This window comes from Platalea leucorodia (assembly GCF_965183815.1).
Source record: "Platalea leucorodia genome assembly, chromosome: Z".
In the NCBI taxonomy this organism is placed as follows: domain Eukaryota; kingdom Metazoa; phylum Chordata; class Aves; order Pelecaniformes; family Threskiornithidae; genus Platalea; species Platalea leucorodia.
In genome coordinates this window covers 94,096,171-94,117,443 of record NC_138858.1, presented here as the reverse complement: position 1 = coordinate 94,117,443, position 21,273 = coordinate 94,096,171, and the positions used below count along the sequence as shown (strand labels likewise).

The following is a 21,273-nucleotide window of genomic DNA, read 5'->3' as shown; positions in this document are numbered from 1 at the left end:
GTTTCTGGGGGCTGTGAAAACGCGCCTGCTTTCCGAGAAAGCTCAAACCCCTGTGCCCCATCACCCCTCGCCGCGCCCTGCAACACCCCGAAACACCCCAAAACTGGGGAAACCGAGGCAGAGCAGTATCCAAGCTTTATTTGGGGGCCAGGGCCGAGGGGGGTGTGTGTGGGGGGGTCTCCTCATGCCCCCCTAGGCCCAGACGTGCTCCTGGCAGTGCTGCAGGGCCTGGGGGAGAGCGGGGGCGTGAGCTGGGGGGCAGGGCAGTGGCCAGGCCCCCCCTCTCGTCCCCTTTGTCCCCCTCCCATGTCCCCAGCTCACCTGGCAGCGGCGGGCGGCCACGGGGCTGGAGCACCAGTAGGTCGGGCCCAGGGCGCAGGGTCCCGGGTTTGGGGACAGCGCGGGGAGGTCCTTGCGGGGTGGGGACATGGGGGTCAGGGGGGTTCCCGGTACCCCCCGGGGTGGGGACACCCCCGGGAACCCCCTCCCCAGGGCTGGGACAGCCTCGGTGCACCCCTTGGGGCTGTGGCACCCTCAGTGCCCGCCTCCTGGGGGTCCTATACCTGGTGGCACCCCTGAGTGTGTCCCCTGGGGGCTGTGACACCCTCAGGGCCCCTGGCCCGTTCTCTGGGGATGTGACACCTTCTGGGACCTGGCCGTGTCCCCAGGGGCCGTGGCACACCCTCGGGGACGCGGCTCCTCTGCGGCCGTGACACCCTGGAGGATGCCTGATGAGGCTGTCGTGCTTTGCAGTGTGTCCCCAGGGGCGGTGACACCCTTTGGGGCCTCATCGTGTCCCCTTGTGGCTGTGACACCCCTGGGATATGTCCCTTGTGGCTGTGACACCCAAGGACTTGTCCCCAGGGGCGGTGACACCCTTTGGTTCCCCAGCACGTCCCCTGGGGCTGTGACAGCCTGCAGCACAACCCTCAGGGCTGTGACACCCTTGGGTGCCCTGTCCCATCCCGGGGGACCGTGACCCCCCCGCCCAGGAACGTCCCCAAGGACTCACACTGCAGTGCCACCCTCACCACGCTGTGGCACCCCGTCACCCCGCTCACCTCAGTGCCGGCACACCCAGCCGGCGGGCTCGCGGTGGCCTCGAGGGGACGCCGGGGAGGTGACAACAAGGCGTAACCGTCCTCGGGGCGGCAGGAGAGGAGCAGGTGACAGAGCAGGCGGGGGGCCAGGCGCCCCAGCACCTCCTCCACCGCCAGCACCGCGTACCGCTGCGCCAGGCACTGGCACGCGCCTGCCACCACCACCGGCAGCACCCGGCACAGCCCCGCTGCCGCCGTCGCCACCGCCTCCTTGGGGACAGCGGCCTGGGCGCGGGCCAGGAAGGTGCGGCACAGCCAGCACAGCGGCAGCGGCATGGGCAGGGCGTCACCGGCGGCGACCTGGGGACGAGCGTTCACTCTGGAGGCTAATGGGGGGGCTGCGGCCGTGCTTGTGGCCGCAGAGGGGCTGCTGGGTGCCCAGCCCCATGGTGGTAGCCACAGGGGTGCCCCCAAGGGTGCCCATGCTCGTGGCCGCGTGGGGGCCCTTGAAGATGCCCGTGTGAATGCCCGCAGAGGTGCCGCTATGGAAGCCTGCGCGGGTGCCCAGGGAGAGTCCCGTACTTACGCCCGTGGCTACGCCCCGCAGACAGCCCCGCCCTGCCCACGGAGGCGCCCACAGACACCCACGTCCATGCCCGTGTCCATGCCCACGGAGACGCCCGTGCCCGTGCCGATGCCCCGCAGCCCCCGTGTCGCTGCCGCCGGGCACCCACCGGCCCCAGCCCCGAGGTCCCGTACCTGCAGGCGGGCGCTGAGCACCCTGAGGGGGGGCACGGCCGGGGCCCCCCCGGGCTGCTCCGGGCACAGCTCCAGGCGGGCACAGATGGCGGAGGGCTTCTGGGGGGACAGGGTGGGGGCACACCGAGGTGACACCCCTGGTGTCCCCAAGTACCCCCGCGTGGACACTGTCGCCAGTCCCCCCAGTCCCCCGAGCTGTCCCCAGCTGGCGCGGTGTCCCCCAGCACCCCAAGGTGTCCCTGGCCAGAACAGTGTCCCCAATCCCCCCAGCACCCCAAGGTGTCCCTAGCTGGCACGGTGTCCCCAAGCCCCCCCAAAGTGTCCCTGGTCTCCCCGGCACCCCGAGATGTCCCCATCTGGCCTGGTGTCCCCATCTGGCCTGGTGTCCCCAAACGCCCCCAGCACCCTACGGTGTCCCTGGGTGGCGTGGTGTCCCCCAGCACCCCTGAGGCGTCCCCAGCTGCCACGATGTCCCCGCTGCCCCCGCGCCGCCCCCGTCCACCCACCGCGGCACCCATGGGTGCCGACTCACGAGGTGCTCCTCCAGGTCGGTGAGGAGGAGGCTGAAGTACTCGTGCACCAGGTTCTGGCAGGGCGTCACCATGGTGGGCACCGGCAGCGCCGCGCACTCCCGCCGCAGGAAGCCCTCCACGGCCGCCTGTGCCCACAGCCACCATGGCACCCGTGCTGGCACCCACAGCGGCACCCGTGGTGGCCACCCCGTGCCCACAGCCACCATGGCACCCGTGCTGGCACCCACGGTGGCCACCCCATGCCCCCCCATCCCCATGGGCACCTTGGTGGCCGACTCGTTGGCCATGCGGGTGAGGAGGGTGACGATCTGCTGGCAGTCGGCGCACATGTCCTGCGAGAGGTGGCACCGGGCACGGGGACATGGGACATGGGGACACAGGGACGCGTGACGTGGGGACACACGGCGCGGGGCGTAGGGGAAATGAACTTGGGGGGCACGGGGACATATGGCACGGGGACGTGGGGACACAGGGCATGGTTATGTGGGGACATTGGGACATACAGATGTGTGGCATGGGGACACGGGGATGTGGTGTATGGGCCATGGGGGAATGGGGCCATGGGGCCATTGGGAGCTGGGGACCTGGGGGCATGGAGGCATGGCAACATGGGGGACATGGGGGCGTGGGGGCGTGGGGGCGTGGGGGCGTGGGGACATGGGAGAATGGGGGCATGGCAACATGGGGGACACGGAGACGTGGGAGAATGGGGACGTGGGGACATGGGGGAATGGGGGCATGGGGACACTGGGAGATGGGGCCATGGTGCATGGGACACGGGGTGTAGGGTATGGGGCTGTGGGGGACACAGGGTGCGTTGGGAACATGCGGGGCCACGGGGACAAAGGGAGGGGGCACGGGGACATCGGGGGGCGTGGGGCGGGGGCTGCGGGCGAGGGGCTCTCACCGTGGCGGGGGGGGCCCAGGCGTGGCGGGCGCAGTGCCCCAGGGCCCCGCAGCGCAGCGCCGTCTCCCAGCTCTGGCACCAGGCGGCGGGGGGCACCCCGCAGCGGCCCCCCGGCACCCCCAGCCCTGCGGCCGCCGTCAGCACCCGGCACCCCGGCCTCGCGGGGGAGCCGGGCGTCCGGGACCCCCACCCCAAGGTGCCCCATCCCACCCCCAGCCCTCAGGGGGGCACCCAGGCGTCCGGCACCCCCACCCCAAGGCCCCTCGCTGGTGTCCCACCCCACCCCAAGACCCCAAGAGGGGACCCAGGCGTCCGGGACCCCCACCCAAGGCCCCCCCCCCACATCCCCAAGAGGGGACCCAGGTGTCAGCGCCCTTCGCCCCCAGTGTGGGTGCTCCCTCACGCCCAGCCCAGCCCTGGGGAGGGGACCCAGGGGTCTGGGCCCCCCCCAGCTCCGCCATAGGGTCCCCCAGGGGGTGCACCCGGCTCTGGGGGGCACTCAGCCCGGGGGTGCGGGGGCCCTACCTGGGGTGGCACAGAGCAGGGCGAGGAGCAGGGCCAGCGCGGGTGACGGTGACGGTGGCGGTGCCATGGCGGTGCTGGCAGGGCCGAGCCCCGCGGCCTCTTATAGCCCCGGCGGGAGGTGGCCGTTGGGACGATGCCAGCACCGCGGGGACACGTGCGCCCCGGCCACGGGGACACTTGGGGGCTGCCACCCTGTCCCCCACCCCGTGCCCCTGCCGTTGTCCCCACGCCCCTGTGTCCCCCATGGCCATGTCCCCATCGGGGTCCCCGCGTCCCCATCCCACCCCGGTGCCCACGGTGGCGGGGGACAGACACGGTGCCACTCCTGCGGTGACAAAGACTTTATTGATCTGGGACGGGGTGGTCCACGGCGTGGGGGGGACGGCGTGGGGGGACGGTGTGGGGGACGTTGGTGACAGCGGGTGCCCTCGGAGCTGGCTGGTGCCTGGGGTGGGGAGAGGTGGCAGCGGGGACAGGGCACCTGCAGGCACTGTGTCCCCATGTCCCTGTCCCCCGTGTTGTCCCCACGTCTCCACACCCCCATGTCCCCCCACATCCCCATGTCCCATGCCCCTCCCATGTCCCCCCATGTCCCATGCCCCTCCCGTGTCCCCCGTGTCCTATGTTCCCATGCCCCCCTCCATGGCCCCATAGCCCCATGTCTCCATGCCCCCCCATCCCCATGTCCCCCCATGGCTCGACACCCCCATGTTCCCGCACCCCCATGCCCCCATGTCCCCCCACGTCCCCTTGTCCCCCCACGTCGCCCTGTCCCCCCATACCCCCTTATCCCCACGTCCCCCCGTGTTCCCATGTCCCCCCCACATCCCCCCGTCCCCGAACACCCCACGTCCCCGCGTTCCCACGCCCCACATTCCCTCGCCCTCCCTCTCCCCCCGCCCTGGCAGCACCCATGGGTGCCCCCCCGTCCCCTTCCCGGCAGCGCTTTGAGGTGCCGCGTCCCTGCCCTCCGCTCGAGAGCCCTCGTGGGCCGGGTGCGGCCCCGGCGCCTGGGTCCCCGCAGGGTGGGTGGGTGGGTGGGTGGGGGGCTCACCTGCTCAGAGCTGCGACTAGCACCAGCCCAGGCGGGTGCAGACGCGGGTGGGGTCATTGCCCCGCCCCAAGGCTTCCATGATGGGCGTCAGGGCGGTTTTCAGCAGGTCGCTGCACAGGTCCTGGCCGCGTGGCATCTTCTTGCAGATGCGGTCGATGAGGCGCCCCGTGGAAAGCTGCAGCACACGTCAGTGCCCGCTGCACGAGGGGCCTTGCCTTGCGCAAGGGCCTTGCATGGCGGGGCACTGCCTTGCACGAGGGCCTTGCATGGGGCGTACTGCCCTGCACGAGGGCCTTGCATGGGGGGCACTGCCTTGCATGAGGGCCTTGCACAGGGGGGTATTGCCTTGCACAAGGGGCCCCACTGCACACAGAGGTTTTGCACGGGAGCAGCACATGGGGGAGGCATCACCTTGCACGGGGACTTTGCATGAAGGGGGCTCACCGTGCACAAGGGCTTTGCACGAGGGGCATTGCATGAGGGGGCTCACCGTGCACAGGGGCTTTGCACGGGGTATTGCCTTGCACTAGGGCCTTGCACGAGGGGCTTCACTGCACGCAGGGGTTTTGCACAGCGGCAGCACATGGGGGGGCTCACTTTGCACGAGGGCCTTGCACGAGGGGCATGGCACGAGGAGGTAGTGCCTTGCATGGGGACCCAGCCTTGCCTGGGCACCTCGCACGGGGGGGGGGGCCTTGCACAAGGGGAGCGCCTGACACGAGGGGGTCGCGCGGCGTCGTGGCCCCCCGCTGCCTCACCTTCCTCTTGATGCCCTGCAGCGTCTTCACCACGGACTTGCAGATTTTACAGCGTGTGGGGCCGGTGGGCAGCTCCTTGCCGCTCTGTGCACAGACCCGCCTCAGCACCCGCTGCCAGCCCAGTGCCTCCCAGTGCCCCCCAGTGCCCCCACAACATGAGCCCAGTGCCCACCAGTGCCCCCCCAGTGCCTCCCAGTGCCCCCACAACACCAGCCCAGTGCCCACCCAGTGCCCCCCAGTGCCTTCCAGTGCCCCCCAGTGCCTCCACAACACCAGCCCAGTGCCCCCCAGTCCCCCATGGGTGCCCCCCAGCCCCTCCCTCCCCCGTGTCCCCGCCGTGTCCCCTCACCATGATGTCATCGTCACTCAGCTCCTCCTCGATGTCGGGGAGATGCAGGAGCCCCAGGGTGTCCAGCCAGGGCTCCCCCGCGCCCTCCGGCAGGGTGCTCGGGGGGGGGGCCTCGGCGCCCACCACCAGCAAGGCTGGGCAGTGCCACGTCAGGGGACACGTCCCCATGTCCCCACGTCCCCTCCCCTGCCCCCATGTCCCCTCCTGTCCCCCCATGTCCCTGTCACCCATCTCCCCCGTGTCCCCATCGCCCTGGTCCCCATGTCCCCCATGTCCTCATGTCCCCGTCCCCCCTTGTCTTCATCCCCTCTTTGTCCCCAACCCTCCATGTCCCCAACCCTCCTGCCCCCTTCCCCATCTCTGCCCTGCTCCCCATCCCTCCATGTCCCCTCTGTCCCCACCCTACGTCCCCGTCCCCCATGTCCCCATCCCACCAAAGCCCCCTGTCCCCACCCGTGTCCCCCATCTCCCCATTGCCCTGGTCCCCGTCCCCCCGCCATGTCCCCACCTCCCCCGTGGCCCTGGTCCCCATGTCCTCCATGCCCTTGTCCCCATCCCTGTCCCCCATAGCCCCGTGTCCCCGTCCCCCCCATCTCCCCCTCCCTGTCCCCGCCACCCCCCTATCCGCCCCGTCCCCGTGGGGGTCCCCACCAGTGACCGCGGCGAACAGGGCTAGCAGCATTGGGGCCATGGTTGCCCATCCTCGAGCCCTGGGGGCCCTTTATGTCCCCGCAGGGAGGGGTGGCACCCGGGGTGACGGCAGGAAAGGGCCCCCCCCCAAAACCACGGCAGCCGCAGCGGGGGGCCGGGGGGACCCAGGCATCCAGGAACAGTGGCCCCCGGTCACGTCTGCTGGCGGGGACGGGGGACATGGGGGGCTGGGGGAGTCCTTGGGGACCTGGGGGACACGGGGGGACAAGGGGAGGCCATGGGGACCATGGGGAGACTGGGGGAGACAAGAGGAGACCATGGGGACCATGGGGACACTGGGGGGACATTGGGGGGGACAAGGGTGGACCATGGGGACATTGGTGACACTGAGGGGACATTGGGAGGGACAAGAGGAGACCATGGGGACTTGGGGGTCATTGGGGGGACACTGGGGGTGGACAAGAGGAGGTCATGGGGTCTTGGGGGACACTGGGAGGACTGGGAGGGGACAAGGAGAGAGCAGGGGGACTGGGGGGACCTGGGGGGACAAGGAGGGACCTGCGGGGGGACCTGAGGGACAAAGGGGGAGGCCAGGAGGGACCTGGGGGACTTTGGGGACCTGGGGGGACGTGGGGGGCCCTGGGGGTGACAAGGGGACACGGTGGGGACCTGGGGGGACTTTGGGGATGGGGGAAGATAAGGGGGGACCTGGGGGGGGGAGGACATGAGGGGAACTGTGCCACCCCCCTCTTCCCAGCAGGTCCCCGGGGCCACCGCAAACCCCAAAGCCACCGGGGAGGGGGGGGGGGGGGGGGCCCTGTCCCTGCCCCCCTTCCTGTCCCTGTCCCCCGTGAAGCCACAAGGCTCCGTCACCGTCAGCTTCCCCTGCGGCACCGGGGGGGCTCGGGGGGCCAGGGCAGAGCCCCCGGGCTGCTGCCACCGCCGGCGGGGGAACGCCAGGACCCCCAGTGCCCCCCAGTAACCTCCAGTGCCCCCCAGTAACCTCCAGTATGTCCCAGTTCCCCCTTGTAAGAGACCGAAACGTTAAGGCGGCTTGCTGGCGTTTATCTGATAAGCCGGGACACGGACCGCTCTCTTTGATAAGAGCTGAGGGCAAACTGCCCCTTGGCTTACCCGCTGCCGCTAGCCAGCAAGGCAACTTGAGCAAAGCGGCCGAGCCAGCAGGCCGCTCTGGTAGCCGCTCTGGCAGCCGCTCTGGCAGACACCAGCTGGCATCGGCCGGGCCACTTGCCCACCAGCAACACGTTCGATGCGCGCGTGTCGGCTATGGGCTGTTGCCCTGGGTAGCCAAACCCAAACGCCCTCTCGACAGAGCTGGCACACCGAAACGTGAGGGTGGCCACCCTCCGCCGAAGCCGGAGGGCCAGCGGGAGCCGCGGGATGGCTGGTGCCGGCCGCCCCGTGCTTATCTCGGGAGGCTTGCCTCGCCGCTGCCGAAGGCTTCCCGCCTTTCCCGGCGCTCCCCTCCTTCCTCAGCCCCGCAAACGGCTGCCGGGCGGCCAACGGCCTCCTCCGCGTCGCCGTGCCCCCGGGGCCATTGCAGACCTTCCCCGAGCCGGAGCCCCAGTGTCCCGCGTTGCCCCCAGTGCCTCCCAGTACCCCTCTTACCCCCAGTAGCCCCCAATGCCCCCCAGTAGCCCCCAGTGTCCCCCAGTAACCCCCAGTGCCTCCAGGTTCCCCCCAGTACCCCCAGTAATCCCCAGTACCCCCAGTACCCCTATTACCCTCAGTTTCTTCAGTACCCTCCAGCACCCACCATTACCCCCAGTATCCCCAGTGCTCCCAGTATCCCCGCCCAGTACCCCCAGTGCCCTCAATTACCCACAGTGTCCCCCATTACCCCCAGTGCTCCCATTACCCCCAGTATCCCTCCCAGTACCCCCCAGTCTCCCTGCCAGTACCCCCAGTCCTCCCCGCGGCCTCCAGCCGCCAGGGGGCGCCGCCGCCGCTCCGCCCCGCCGCGCCCCGCCAAGATGGCGGCGCCCAGGGCTGCCCGTGTGCTGCGGGTGGGGGACGGGACGGGGGAACCGGGGGCGACCGGGGACACCGGGAATGGGGGCCACCGGGTACGGGGGACACCAGGGACACCGGCTATGGGGGATACCGGGTACGGGGGCCATGGGGAATGGGGGACACTAGGGACACCGGGCATGGGGGACACCGGGCATGGGGGGCACCGGGTATGGGGGACACCAGGGCCAGTGGATATAGGGGACACCTGGTACGGGGGGGCATGGGGACATTGGGTATAGGGGACAGCAGGCACCGGGGTCAGTGTGGACAGTGTCGCCAGTCCCCCCAGTCCCCCGAGCTGTCCCCAGCTGGCGCGGTGTCCCCCAGCACCCCAAGGTGTCCCTGGCCAGAACAGTGTCCCCAATCCCCCCAGCACCCCAAGGTGTCCCTAGCTGGCACGGTGTCCCCAAGCCCCCCCAAAGTGTCCCTGATCTCCCCGGCACCCCGAGATGCCCCCATCTGGCCTGGTGTCCCCAAACGCCCCCAGCACCCTACGGTGTCCCTGGGTGGCGTGGTGTCCCCCAGCACCCCTGAGGCGTCCCCAGCTGCCACGATGTCCCCGCTGCCCCCGCGCCGCCCCCGTCCACCCACCGCGGCACCCATGGGTGCCGACTCACGAGGTGCTCCTCCAGGTCGGTGAGGAGGAGGCTGAAGTACTCGTGCACCAGGTTCTGGCAGGGCGTCACCATGGTGGGCACCGGCAGCGCCGCGCACTCCCGCCGCAGGAAGCCCTCCACGGCCGCCTGTGCCCACAGCCACCATGGCACCCGTGCTGGCACCCACAGCGGCACCCGTGGTGGCCACCCCGTGCCCACAGCCAGCATGGCACCCGTGCTGGCACCCACAGCGGCACCCGTGGTGGCCACCCCGTGCCCACAGCCACCATGGCACCCGTGCTGGCACCCACAGCGGCACCCGTGGTGGCCACCCCGTGCCCACAGCCACCATGGCACCCGTGCTGGCACCCACAGCGGCACCCGTGGTGGCCACCCCGTGCCCACAGCCACCATGGCACCCGTGCTGGCACCCACAGCGGCACCCGTGGTGGCCACCCCGTGCCCACAGCCACCATGGCACCCGTGCTGGCACCCACAGCGGCACCCGTGGTGGCCACCCCGTGCCCACAGCCACCATGGCACCCGTGCTGGCACCCACGGTGGCCACCCCATGCCCCCCCATCCCCATGGGCACCTTGGTGGCCGACTCGTTGGCCATGCGGGTGAGGAGGGTGACGATCTGCTGGCAGTCGGCGCACATGTCCTGCGAGAGGTGGCACCGGGCACGGGGACATGGGACATGGGGACACAGGGACGCGTGACGTGGGGACACACGGCGCGGGGCGTAGGGGAAATGAACTTGGGGGGCACGGGGACATATGGCACGGGGACGTGGGGACACAGGGCATGGTTATGTGGGGACATTGGGACATACAGATGTGTGGCATGGGGACACGGGGATGTGGTGTATGGGCCATGGGGGAATGGGGCCATGGGGCCATTGGGAGCTGGGGACCTGGGGGCATGGAGGCATGGCAACATGGGGGACATGGGGGCGTGGGGGCGTGGGGGCGTGGGGACATGGGAGAATGGGGGCATGGCAACATGGGGGACACGGAGACGTGGGAGAATGGGGACGTGGGGACATGGGGGAATGGGGGCATGGGGACACTGGGAGATGGGGCCATGGTGCATGGGACACGGGGTGTAGGGTATGGGGCTGTGGGGGACACAGGGTGCGTTGGGAACATGCGGGGCCACGGGGACAAAGGGAGGGGGCACGGGGACATCGGGGGGCGTGGGGCGGGGGCTGCGGGCGAGGGGCTCTCACCGTGGTGGGGGGGGCCCAGGCGTGGCGGGCGCAGTGCCCCAGGGCCCCGCAGCGCAGCGCCGTCTCCCAGCTCTGGCACCAGGCGGCGGGGGGCACCCCGCAGCGGCCCCCCGGCACCCCCAGCCCTGCGGCCGCCGTCAGCACCCGGCACCCCGGCCTCGCGGGGGAGCCGGGCGTCCGGGACCCCCACCCCAAGGTGCCCCATCCCACCCCCAGCCCTCAGGGGGGCACCCAGGCGTCCGGCACCCCCACCCCAATGCCCCTCGCTGGTGTCCCACCCCACCCCAAGACCCCAAGAGGGGACCCAGGCGTCCGGGACCCCCACCCAAGGCCCCCCCCCATCCCCAAGAGGGGACCCAGGTGTCAGCGCCCTTCGCCCCCAGTGTGGTTGCTCCCTCACGCCCAGCCCAGCCCTGGGGAGGGGACCCAGGGGTCTGGGCCCCCCCCAGCTCCGCCATAGGGTCCCCCAGGGGGTGCACCCGGCTCTGGGGGGCACTCAGCCCGGGGGTGCGGGGGCCCTACCTGGGGTGGCACAGAGCAGGGCGAGGAGCAGGGCCAGTGCGGGTGACGGTGACGGTGGCGGTGCCATGGCGGTGCTGGCAGGGCCGAGCCCCGCGGCCTCTTATAGCCCCGGCGGGAGGTGGCCGTTGGGACGATGCCAGCACCGCGGCGACACGTGCGCCCCGGCCACGGGGACACTTGGGGGCTGCCACCCTGTCCCCCACCCCGTGCCCCTGCCGTTGTCCCCACGCCCCTGTGTCCCCCATGGCCATGTCCCCATCGGGGTCCCCGTGTCCCCATCCCACCCCGGTGCCCACGGTGGCGGGGGACAGACACGGTGCCACTCCTGCGGTGACAAAGACTTTATTGATCTGGGACGGGGTGGTCCACGGCGTGGGGGGGACGGCGTGGGGGGACGGTGTGGGGGACGTTGGTGACAGCGGGTGCCCTCGGAGCTGGCTAGTGCCTGGGGTGGGGAGAGGTGGCAGCGGGGACAGGGCACCTGCAGGCACTGTGTCCCCATGTCCCTGTCCCCCGTGTTGTCCCCACGTCTCCACACCCCCATGTCCCCCCACATCCCCATGTCCCGTGCCCCTCCCGTGTCCCCCCGTGTCCCATGCCCTGCCGTGTCACCCCGTGTCCTATGTTCCCATGTCCCCCTCCATGTCCCCGTAGCCCCATGTCTCCATGCCCCCCCATCCCCATGTCCCCCCATGGCTCGACACCCCCATGTTCCCGCACCCCCATGCCCCCATGTCCCCCCACGTCCCCCCCATGTCCCCATGTCCCCCCATAACCCCATATCCCCCCATGTCCCCTTGTCCCCCCCACATCCCCCCATGTCCCCCCACATCCCCCCGTCCCCGAACACCCCACGTCCCCACGTTCCCACGCCCCACATTCCCTTGCCCTCCCTCTCCCCCCGCCCTGGCAGCACCCATGGGTGCCCCCCCGTCCCCTTCCCGGCAGCGCTTTGAGGCGCCGCGTCCCTGCCCTCCGCTCGAGAGCCCTCGTGGGCCGGGTGCGGCCCCGGCGCCTGGGTCCCCGCAGGGTGGGTGGGTGGGTGGGTGGGGGGCTCACCTGCTCAGAGCTTCTGCTGGCACCAGCGCAGGTGGGTGCAGAGGCGGGTGGGGTTATCGCCCCGCCCCAAGGCTTCCATGATGCGCGTCAGGGCGTGGTTCAGCAGTTCGCTGCACAGGTCCTGGCCGTGTCGCAGCTTCTTGCAGATGCGGTCGATGAGGCGCGCCGCGGAAGCCTGCAGCACACGTCAGTGCCCGCCGCACGAGGGGCCTTGCCTTGCGCAAGGGCCTTGCATGGCGGGGCCCTGCCTTGCACGAGGGCCTTGCACAGGGGGGTACTGCCCTGCACGAGGGCCTTGCATGGGGGGGTATTCCCTTGCACAAGAGGCCTCAGCACACACATAGGTTTTGCACGGGGGCAGCACATGGGGGAGGCATCACCTTGCACGGGGGCTTTGCATGAAGGGGGCTCACCGTGCACAAGGGCTTTGCACGAGGGGCATTGCATGAGGGGGCTCACCGTGCACAGGGGCTTTGCACGGGGTATTGCCTTGCACTAGGGCCTTGCACAAGGGGCTTCACTGCACGCAGGGGTTTTGCACAGCGGCAGCACATGGGGGGGCTCACTTTGCACGAGGGCCTTGCACGAGGGGCATGGCACGAGGAGGTAGTGCCTTGCATGGGGACCCAGCCTTGCCTGGGCACCTCGCACGGGGGGGGGGGCCTTGCACAAGGGGAGCGCCTGGCACGAGGGGGTCGCGCGGCGTCGCGGCCCCCCGCTGCCTCACCTTGCTCTTGGGGTGCACCGCGATTTCCTGCAGCGTCTTCACCACGAACTTGCAGATGTCACAGCGCAGGGTGCCGGTGGGCAGCTTCTCGCCGCTCTGCGCACAGACCCCCCTCAGCACCCGCTGCCAGCCCAGTGCCCCCCAGTGCCCCCCAGTGCCCCCCAGTCCCCCATGGGTGCCCCCCAGCCCCTCCCTCCCCCGTGTCCCCGCCGTGTCCCCTCACCATGATGTCATCGTCACTCAGCTCCTCCTCGATGTCGGGGAGATGCAGGAGCCCCAGGATGTCCAGCCAGGGCTCCCCCGCGCCCTCCGGCAGGGTGCTCGGGGGGGGGGCCTCGGCGCCCACCACCAGCAAGGCTGGGCAGTGCCACGTCAGGGGACACGTCCCCATGTCCCCATGTCCCCTCCCCTGCCCCCATGTCCCCTCCTGTCCCCCCATGTCCCTGTCACCCATGTCCCCATCTCCCCCACGTCCCCATCGCCCTGGTCCCCGTGTCCCCATCTCCCCCATGTCCCCATTGCGCTGGTCCCCATGTCCCCATCTCCCCCACGTCCCCATTGCGCTCGTCCCCATGTCCGCATCTCCCCCCATGACCTCATCTCCCTTGTCCCCATGTCCCCATCTCCCCATTGCCCTGGTCCCCGTCCCCCCGCCATGTCCCCACCTCCCCCGTGGCCCTGGTCCCCATGTCCTCCATGCCCTTGTCCCCATCCCTGTCCCCCATAGCCCCGTGTCCCCGTCCCCCCCATCTCCCCCTCCCTGTCCCCGCCACCCCCCTGTCCGCCCCGTCCCCATGGGGGTCCCCACCAGTGACCGCGGCGAACAGGGCTAGCAGCATTGGGGCCATGGTTGCCCATCCTCGAGCCCTGGGGGCCCTTTATGTCCCCGCAGGGAGGGGTGGCACCCGGGGTGATGGCAGGAAAGGGCCCCCCCCCCAAAACCACGGCAGCCGCAGCGGGGGGCCGGGGGGACCCAGGCATCCGGGAACAGTGGCCCCCGGTCACGTCTGCTGGCGGGGACGGGGGACATGGGGGGCTGGGGGAGTCCTTGGGGACCTGGGGGACACGGGGGGACAAGGGGAGGCCATGGGGACCATGGGGACACTGGAGAGACATTGGGGGGGACAAGGCGGGATCATGGGGACATTGGGGGGACAAGTGGAGACCATGGGGACACTGGGGGGGGACAATAGGAGACCATGGGGACCATGGGGATACTGGGGGGACGTCGGAGGAGACAAGGGGAGACCATGGGGACACTGAGGGGACAAGAGGAGGCTATGGGGACATGGGGGGGGGACAAGAGGAGACCACGGGGACCATGGGGACACTGGGAGGACTGGGAGGGGACAAGAAGAGAGCAGGGGGACTGGGGGGACCTGGGGGGACAAGGAGGGACCTGCGGGGGGACCTGCGGGACAAAGGGGGAGGCCAGGAGGGACCTGGGGGACTTTGGGGACCTGGGGGGATGTGGGGGGCCCTGGGGGTGACAAGGGGACACGGTGGGGACCTGGGGGGACTTTGGGGATGGGGGAAGATAAGGGGGGACCTGGGGGGGGGAGGACATGAGGGGAACTGTGCCACCCCCCTCTTCCCAGCAGGTCCCCGGGGCCACCGCAAACCCCAAAGCCACCGGGGAGGGGACGGGGGGGGGCCCTGTCCCTGCCCCCCTTCCTGTCCCTGTCCCCCGTGAAGCCACAAGGCTCCGTCACCGTCAGCTTCCCCTGCGGCACCGGGGGGGCTCGGGGGGCCAGGGCAGAGCCCCCGGGCTGCTGCCACCGCCGGCGGGGGAACGCCAGGACCCCCAGTGCCCCCCAGTAACCTCCAGTGCCCCCCAGTAACCTCCAGTATGTCCCAGTTCCCCCTTGTAAGAGACCGAAACGTTAAGGCGGCTTGCTGGCGTTTATCTGATAAGCCGGGACACGGACCGCTCTCTTTGATAAGAGCTGAGGGCAAACTGCCCCTTGGCTTACCCGCTGCCGCTAGCCAGCAAGGCAACTTGAGCAAAGCGGCCGAGCCAGCAGGCCGCTCTGGTAGCCGCTCTGGCAGCCGCTCTGGCAGACACCAGCTGGCATCGGCCGGGCCACTTGCCCACCAGCAACACGTTCGATGCGCGCGTGTCGGCTACGGGCTGTTGCCCTGGGTAGCCAAACCCAAACGCCCTCTCGACAGAGCTGGCACACCGAAACGTGAGGGTGGCCACCCTCCGCCGAAGCCGGAGGGCCAGCGGGAGCCGCGGGATGGCTGGTGCCGGCCGCCCCGTGCTTATCTCGGGAGGCTTGCCTCGCCGCTGCCGAAGGCTTCCCGCCTTTCCCGGCGCTCCCCTCCTTCCTCAGCCCCGCAAACGGCTGCCGGGCGGCCAACGGCCTCCTCCGCGTCGCCGTGCCCCCGGGGCCATTGCAGACCTTCCCCGAGCCGGAGCCCCAGTGTCCCGCGTTGCCCCCAGTGCCCTCCAGTACCCCTCTTACCCCCAGTAGCCCCCAAGGCCCTCCAGTAGCCCCCAGTGTCCCCCATTACCACCAGTGCCCCCCAGTACCTCCCAGTACCCTTGTTACCCCCAGTAGCCCCCAATGCCCTCCAGTAGCCCCCAGTGTCCCCCATTACCACCAGTGCCCCCCAGCACCTCCCAGTACCCTTGTTACCCCCAGTAGCCCCCAATGCCCCCCAGTGACCCCCAGTGTCCCCCATTACCCCCAGTGCCTCCCAGTTGCCCCCAGTACCCCCAGTAATCCCCAGTACCCCCAGTACCCCTATTACCCTCAGTTTCTTCAGTACCCTCCAGCACCCACCATTACCCCCAGTATCCCCAGTGCTCCCAGTATCCCCGCCCAGTACCCCCAGTGCCCTCAATTACCCACAGTGTCCCCCATTACCCCCAGTGCTCCCATTACCCCCAGTATCCCTGCCAATACCCCCCAGTCTCCCTGCCAGTACCCCCAGTCCTCCCCGCGGCCTCCAGCCGCCAGGGGGCGCCGCCGCCGCTCCGCCCCGCCGCGCCCCGCCAAGATGGCGGCGCCCAGGGCTGCCCGTGTGCTGCGGGTGGGGGACGGGACGGGGGAACCGGGGGCGACCGGGGACACCGGGAATGGGGGCCACCGGGTATGGGGGATACCGGGAATGGGGGATACCGGGTATGGGGGACACCAGGGACACCGGCTATGGGGGATACCGGGTACGGGGGCCACCGGGTATGGGCGATACCGGGTACGGGGGCCATGGGGAATGGGGGACACCAGGGAGACTGGGTATGGAGGGACACAGGGTGTGGGGGACACCGGGCATGGGGGACACCAGGGCCAGTGGATATAGGGGACACCTGGTACGGGGGGGCATGGGGACATTGGGTATAGGGGACAGCAGGCACCGGGGTCAGTGTGGACAGTGTCGCCAGTCCCCCCAGTCCCCCGAGCTGTCCCCAGCTGGCGCGGTGTCCCCCAGCACCCCAAGGTGTCCCTGGCCAGAACAGTGTCCCCAATCCCCCCAGCACCCCAAGGTGTCCCTAGCTGGCACGGTGTCCCCAAGCCCAGTGTCCCCCATGCCCGGTGTCCCCCACACCGTGCCCACAGCCAGCATGGCACCCGTGCTGGCACCCACAGCGGCACCCGTGGTGGCCACCCCGTGCCCACAGCCACCATGGCACCCGTGCTGGCACCCACGGTGGCCACCCCATGCCCCCCCATCCCCATGGGCACCTTGGTGGCCGACTCGTTGGCCATGCGGGTGAGGAGGGTGACGATCTGCTGGCAGTCGGCGCACATGTCCTGCGAGAGGTGGCACCGGGCACGGGGACATGGGACATGGGGACACAGGGACGTGTGACGTGGGGACACACGGCGCGGGGCGTAGGGGAAATGAACTTGGGGGGCACGGGGACATATGGCACGGGGACGTGGGGACACAGGGCATGGTTATGTGGGGACATTGGGACATACAGATGTGTGGCATGGGGACACGGGGATGAGGTGTATGGGCCATGGGGGAATGGGGCCATGGGGCCATTGGGAGCTGGGGACCTGGGGGCATGGGGGCATGGCAACATGGGGGACATGGGGGCGTGGGGGCGTGGGGGCGTGGGGACATGGGAGAATGGGGGCATGGCAACATGGGGGACACGGAGACGTGGGAGAATGGGGACGTGGGGACATGGGGGAATGGGGGCATGGGGACACTGGGAGATGGGGCCATGGTGCATGGGACACGGGGTGTAGGGTATGGGGCTGTGGGGGACACAGGGTGCGTTGGGAACATGCGGGGGCACGGGGACAAAGGGAGGGGGCACGGGGACATCGGGGGGCGTGGGGCGGGGGCTGCGGGCGAGGGGCTCTCACCGTGGTGGGGGGGGCCCAGGCGTGGCGGGCGCAGTGCCCCAGGGCCCCGCAGCGCAGCGCCGTCTCCCAGCTCTGGCACCAGGCGGCGGGGGGCACCCCGCAGCGGCCCCCCGGCACCCCCAGCCCTGCGGCCGCCGTCAGCACCCGGCACCCCGGCCTCGCGGGGGAGCCGGGCGTCCGGGACCCCCACCCCAAGGTGCCCCATCCCACCCCCAGCCCTCAGGGGGGCACCCAGGCGTCCGGCACCCCCACCCCAATGCCCCTCGCTGGTGTCCCACCCCACCCCAAGACCCCAAGAGGGGACCCAGGTGTCAGCGCCCTTCGCCCCCAGTGTGGGTGCTCCCTCACCCCCAGCCCAGCCCTGGGGAGGGGACCCAGGGGTCTGGGCCCCCCCCAGCTCTGCCATAGGGTCCCCCAGGGGGTGCACCCGGCTCTGGGGGGCACTCAGCCCGGGGGTGCGGGGGCCCTACCTGGGGTGGCACAGAGCAGGGTGAGGAGCAGGGCCAGCGCGGGTGACGGTGACGGTGGCGGTGCCATGGCGGTGCTGGCAGGGCCGAGCCCCGCGGCCTCTTATAGCCCCGGCGGGAGGTGGCCGTTGGGACGATGCCAGCACCGCGGCGACACGTGCGCCCCGGCCACGGGGACACTTGGGGGCTGCCACCCTGTCCCCCACCCCGTGCCCCTGCCGTTGTCCCCACGCCCCTGTGTCCCCCATGGCCATGTCCCCATCGGGGTCCCCGCGTCCCCATCCCACCCCGGTGCCCACGGTGGCGGGGGACAGACACGGTGCCACTCCTGCGGTGACAAAGACTTTATTGATCTGGGACGGGGTGGTCCACGGCGTGGGGGGGACGGTGTGGGGGGACGGTGTGGGGGACGTTGGTGACAGCGGGTGCCCTCGGAGCTGGCTGGTGCCTGGGGTGGGGAGAGGTGGCAGCGGGGACAGGGCACCTGCAGGCACTGTGTCCCCATGTCCCTGTCCCCCGTGTTGTCCCCACGTCTCCACACCCCCATGTCCCCCCACATCCCCATGTCCCGTGCCCCTCCCATGTCCCCCCATGTCCCATGCCCCTCCCGTGTCCCCCCGTGTCCTATGTTCCCATGCCCCCCTCCATGGCCCCATAGCCCCATGTCTCCATGCCCCCCCATCCCCATGTCCCCCCATGGCTCGACACCCCCATGTTCCCGCACCCCCATGCCCCCATGTCCCCCCATGTCCCCTTGTCCCCCCACGTCCCCCTGTCCCCCCATACCCCCTTATCCCCACGTCCCCCCGTGTTCCCATGTCCCCCCCACGTCCCCCCGTCCCCGAACACCCCACGTCCCCACGTTCCCACGCCCCACATTCCCTTGCCCTCCCTCTCCCCCCGCCCTGGCGGCACCCATGGGTGCCCCCCCGTCCCCTTCCCGGCAGCGCTTTGAGGCGCCGCGTCCCTGCCCTCCGCTCGAGAGCCCTCGTGGGCCGGGTGCGGCCCCGGCGCCTGGGTCCCCGCAGGGTGGGTGGGTGGGTGGGTGGGGGGCTCACCTGCTCAGAGCTGCGACTAGCACCAGCCCAGGCGGGTGCAGACGCGGGTGGGGTCATTGCCCCGCCCCAAGGCTTCCATGATGGGCGTCAGGGCGGTTTTCAGCAGGTCGCTGCACAGGTCCTGGCCGCGTGGCATCTTCTTGCAGATGCGGTCGATGAGGCGCCCCGTGGAAAGCTGCAGCACACGTCAGTGCCCGCTGCACGAGGGGCCTTGCCTTGCGCAAGGGCCTTGCATGGCGGGGCACTGCCTTGCACGAGGGCCTTGCATGGGGCGTACTGCCCTGCACGAGGGCCTTGCATGGGGGGCACTGCCTTGCATGAGGGCCTTGCACAGGGGGGTATTGCCTTGCACAAGGGGCCCCACTGCACACAGAGGTTTTGCACGGGAGCAGCACATGGGGGAGGCATCACCTTGCACGGGGACTTTGCATGAAGGGGGCTCACCGTGCACAAGGGCTTTGCACGAGGGGCATTGCATGAGGGGGCTCACCGTGCACAGGGGCTTTGCACGGGGTATTGCCTTGCACTAGGGCCTTGCACGAGGGGCTTCACTGCACACAGGGGTTTTCACGGCGGCAGCACATGGGGGGGCTCACTTTGCACGAGGGCCTTGCACGAGGGGCATGGCACGAGGAGGTAGTGCCTTGCATGGGGACCCAGCCTTGCCTGGGCACCTCGCACGGGGGGGGGGGCCTTGCACAAGGGGAGCGCCTGGCACGAGGGGGTCGCGCGGCGTCGTGGCCCCCCGCTGCCTCACCTTCCTCTTGATGCCCTGCAGCGTCTTCACCACGGACTTGCAGATTTTACAGCGTGTGGGGCCGGTGGGCAGCTCCTTGCCGCTCTGTGCACAGACCCGCCTCAGCACCCGCTGCCAGCCCAGTGCCTCCCAGTGCCCCCCAGTGCCCCCACAACATGAGCCCAGTGCCCACCAGTGCCCCCCCAGTGCCTCCCAGTGCCCCCACAACACCAGCCCAGTGCCCACCCAGTGCCCCCCAGTGCCTTCCAGTGCCCCCCAGTGCCTCCACAACACCAGCCCAGTGCCCCCCAGTCCCCCATGGGTGCCCCCCAGCCCCTCCCTCCCCCGTGTCCCCGCCGTGTCCCCTCACCATGATGTCATCGTCACTCAGCTCCTCCTCGATGTCGGGGAGATGCAGGAGCCCCAGGGTGTCCAGCCAGGGCTCCCCCGCGCCCTCCGGCAGGGTGCTCGGGGGGGGGGCCTCGGCGCCCACCACCAGCAAGGCTGGGCAGTGCCACGTCAGGGGACACGTCCCCATGTCCCCACGTCCCCTCCCCTGCCCCCATGTCCCCTCCTGTCCCCCCATGTCCCTGTCACCCATCTCCCCCGTGTCCCCATCGCCCTGGTCCCCATGTCCCCCATGTCCTCATGTCCCCGTCCCCCCTTGTCTTCATCCCCTCTTTGTCCCCAACCCTCCATGTCCCCAACCCTCCTGCCCCCTTCCCCATCTCTGCCCTGCTCCCCATCCCTCCATGTCCCCTCTGTCCCCACCCTACGTCCCCGTCCCCCATGTCCCCATCCCACCAAAGCCCCCTGTCCCCACCCGTGTCCCCCATCTCCCCATTGCCCTGGTCCCCGTCCCCCCGCCATGTCCCCACCTCCCCCGTGGCCCTGGTCCCCATGTCCTCCATGCCCTTGTCCCCATCCCTGTCCCCCATAGCCCCGTGTCCCCGTCCCCCCCATCTCCCCCTCCCTGTCCCCGCCACCCCCCCTGTCCGCCCCGTCCCCGTGGGGGTCCCCACCAGTGACCGCGGCGAACAGGGCTAGCAGCATTGGGGCCATGGTTGCCCATCCTCGAGCCCTGGGGGCCCTTTATGTCCCCGCAGGGAGGGGTGGCACCCGGGGTGACGGCAGGAAAGGGCCCCCCCCCCAAAACCACGGCAGCCGCAGCGGGGGGCCGGGGGGACCCAGGCATCAGGGAACAGTGGCCCCCGGTCACGTCTGCTGGCGGGGACGGGGGACATGGGGGGCTGGGGGAGTCCTTGGGGACCTGGGGGACACGGGGGGACAAGGGGAGGCCATGGGGACCATGGGGAGACTGGGGGAGACAAGAGGAGACCATGGGGACCATGGGGACACTGGGGGGACATTGGGGGGGACAAGGGTGGACCATGGGGACATTGGTGACACTGAGGGGACATTGGGAGGGACAAGAGGAGACCATGGGGACTTGGGGGTCATTGGGGGGACACTGGGGGTGGACAAGAGGAGGTCATGGGGTCTTGGGGGACACTGGGAGGACTGGGAGGGGACAAGGAGAGAGCAGGGGGACTGGGGGGACCTGGGGGGACAAGGAGGGACCTGCGGGGGGACCTGAGGGACAAAGGGGGAGGCCAGGAGGGACCTGGGGGACTTTGGGGACCTGGGGGGACGTGGGGGGCCCTGGGGGTGACAAGGGGACACGGTGGGGACCTGGGGGGACTTTGGGGATGGGGGAAGATAAGGGGGGACCTGGGGGGGGGAGGACATGAGGGGAACTGTGCCACCCCCCTCTTCCCAGCAGGTCCCCGGGGCCACCGCAAACCCCAAAGCCACCGGGGAGGGGACGGGGGGGGGGCCCTGTCCCTGCCCCCCTTCCTGTCCCTGTCCCCCGTGAAGCCACAAGGCTCCGTCACCGTCAGCTTCCCCTGCGGCACCGGGGGGGCTCGGGGGGCCAGGG

At 70.5% G+C, this 21,273-nt stretch overlaps 4 protein-coding genes across 4 annotated transcripts; all 4 read right to left on the bottom strand.

Annotated features, from left to right (window-relative positions):
• Nucleotides 1–192: 192 nt before the first annotated feature.
• LOC309602602 (pulmonary surfactant-associated protein B-like) lies at nucleotides 193–3,831 on the bottom strand (the record flags this gene model as incomplete). The annotated part of the gene is made up of 8 exons (XM_082336262.1): nucleotides 193–228; nucleotides 322–411; nucleotides 1,062–1,400; nucleotides 1,800–1,898; nucleotides 2,332–2,457; nucleotides 2,596–2,664; nucleotides 3,240–3,364; nucleotides 3,765–3,831. 8 exons carry the CDS (start codon nucleotides 3,829–3,831, stop codon nucleotides 193–195), a joined length of 951 nt encoding a protein of 316 aa, XP_082192388.1.
• Nucleotides 3,832–4,091: 260 nt separating this feature from the next.
• Nucleotides 4,092–6,093, bottom strand: LOC309602601 (uncharacterized protein; the record flags this gene model as incomplete). The annotated part of the gene is made up of 4 exons (XM_082336261.1): nucleotides 4,092–4,209; nucleotides 4,819–4,993; nucleotides 5,577–5,660; nucleotides 5,926–6,093. 3 exons carry the CDS (start codon nucleotides 6,091–6,093, stop codon nucleotides 4,835–4,837), a joined length of 411 nt encoding a protein of 136 aa, XP_082192387.1. The 3' UTR covers nucleotides 4,092–4,209; nucleotides 4,819–4,834.
• A 675-nt stretch (nucleotides 6,094–6,768) lies between these two features.
• On the bottom strand, nucleotides 6,769–11,026 carry LOC309602600 (pulmonary surfactant-associated protein B-like; the record flags this gene model as incomplete). Its single annotated transcript, XM_082336260.1, has 5 exons — nucleotides 6,769–6,777; nucleotides 9,228–9,353; nucleotides 9,802–9,870; nucleotides 10,438–10,562; nucleotides 10,960–11,026. The coding sequence occupies 5 exons, from the start codon at nucleotides 11,024–11,026 to the stop codon at nucleotides 6,769–6,771; spliced, it is 396 nt and encodes a 131-aa protein (XP_082192386.1).
• A 6,856-nt stretch (nucleotides 11,027–17,882) lies between these two features.
• LOC309602599 (uncharacterized protein) lies at nucleotides 17,883–19,872 on the bottom strand (the record flags this gene model as incomplete). The annotated part of the gene is made up of 4 exons (XM_082336259.1): nucleotides 17,883–17,988; nucleotides 18,599–18,773; nucleotides 19,356–19,439; nucleotides 19,705–19,872. 3 exons carry the CDS (start codon nucleotides 19,870–19,872, stop codon nucleotides 18,615–18,617), a joined length of 411 nt encoding a protein of 136 aa, XP_082192385.1. The 3' UTR covers nucleotides 17,883–17,988; nucleotides 18,599–18,614.
• Nucleotides 19,873–21,273: the final 1,401 nt, after the last annotated feature.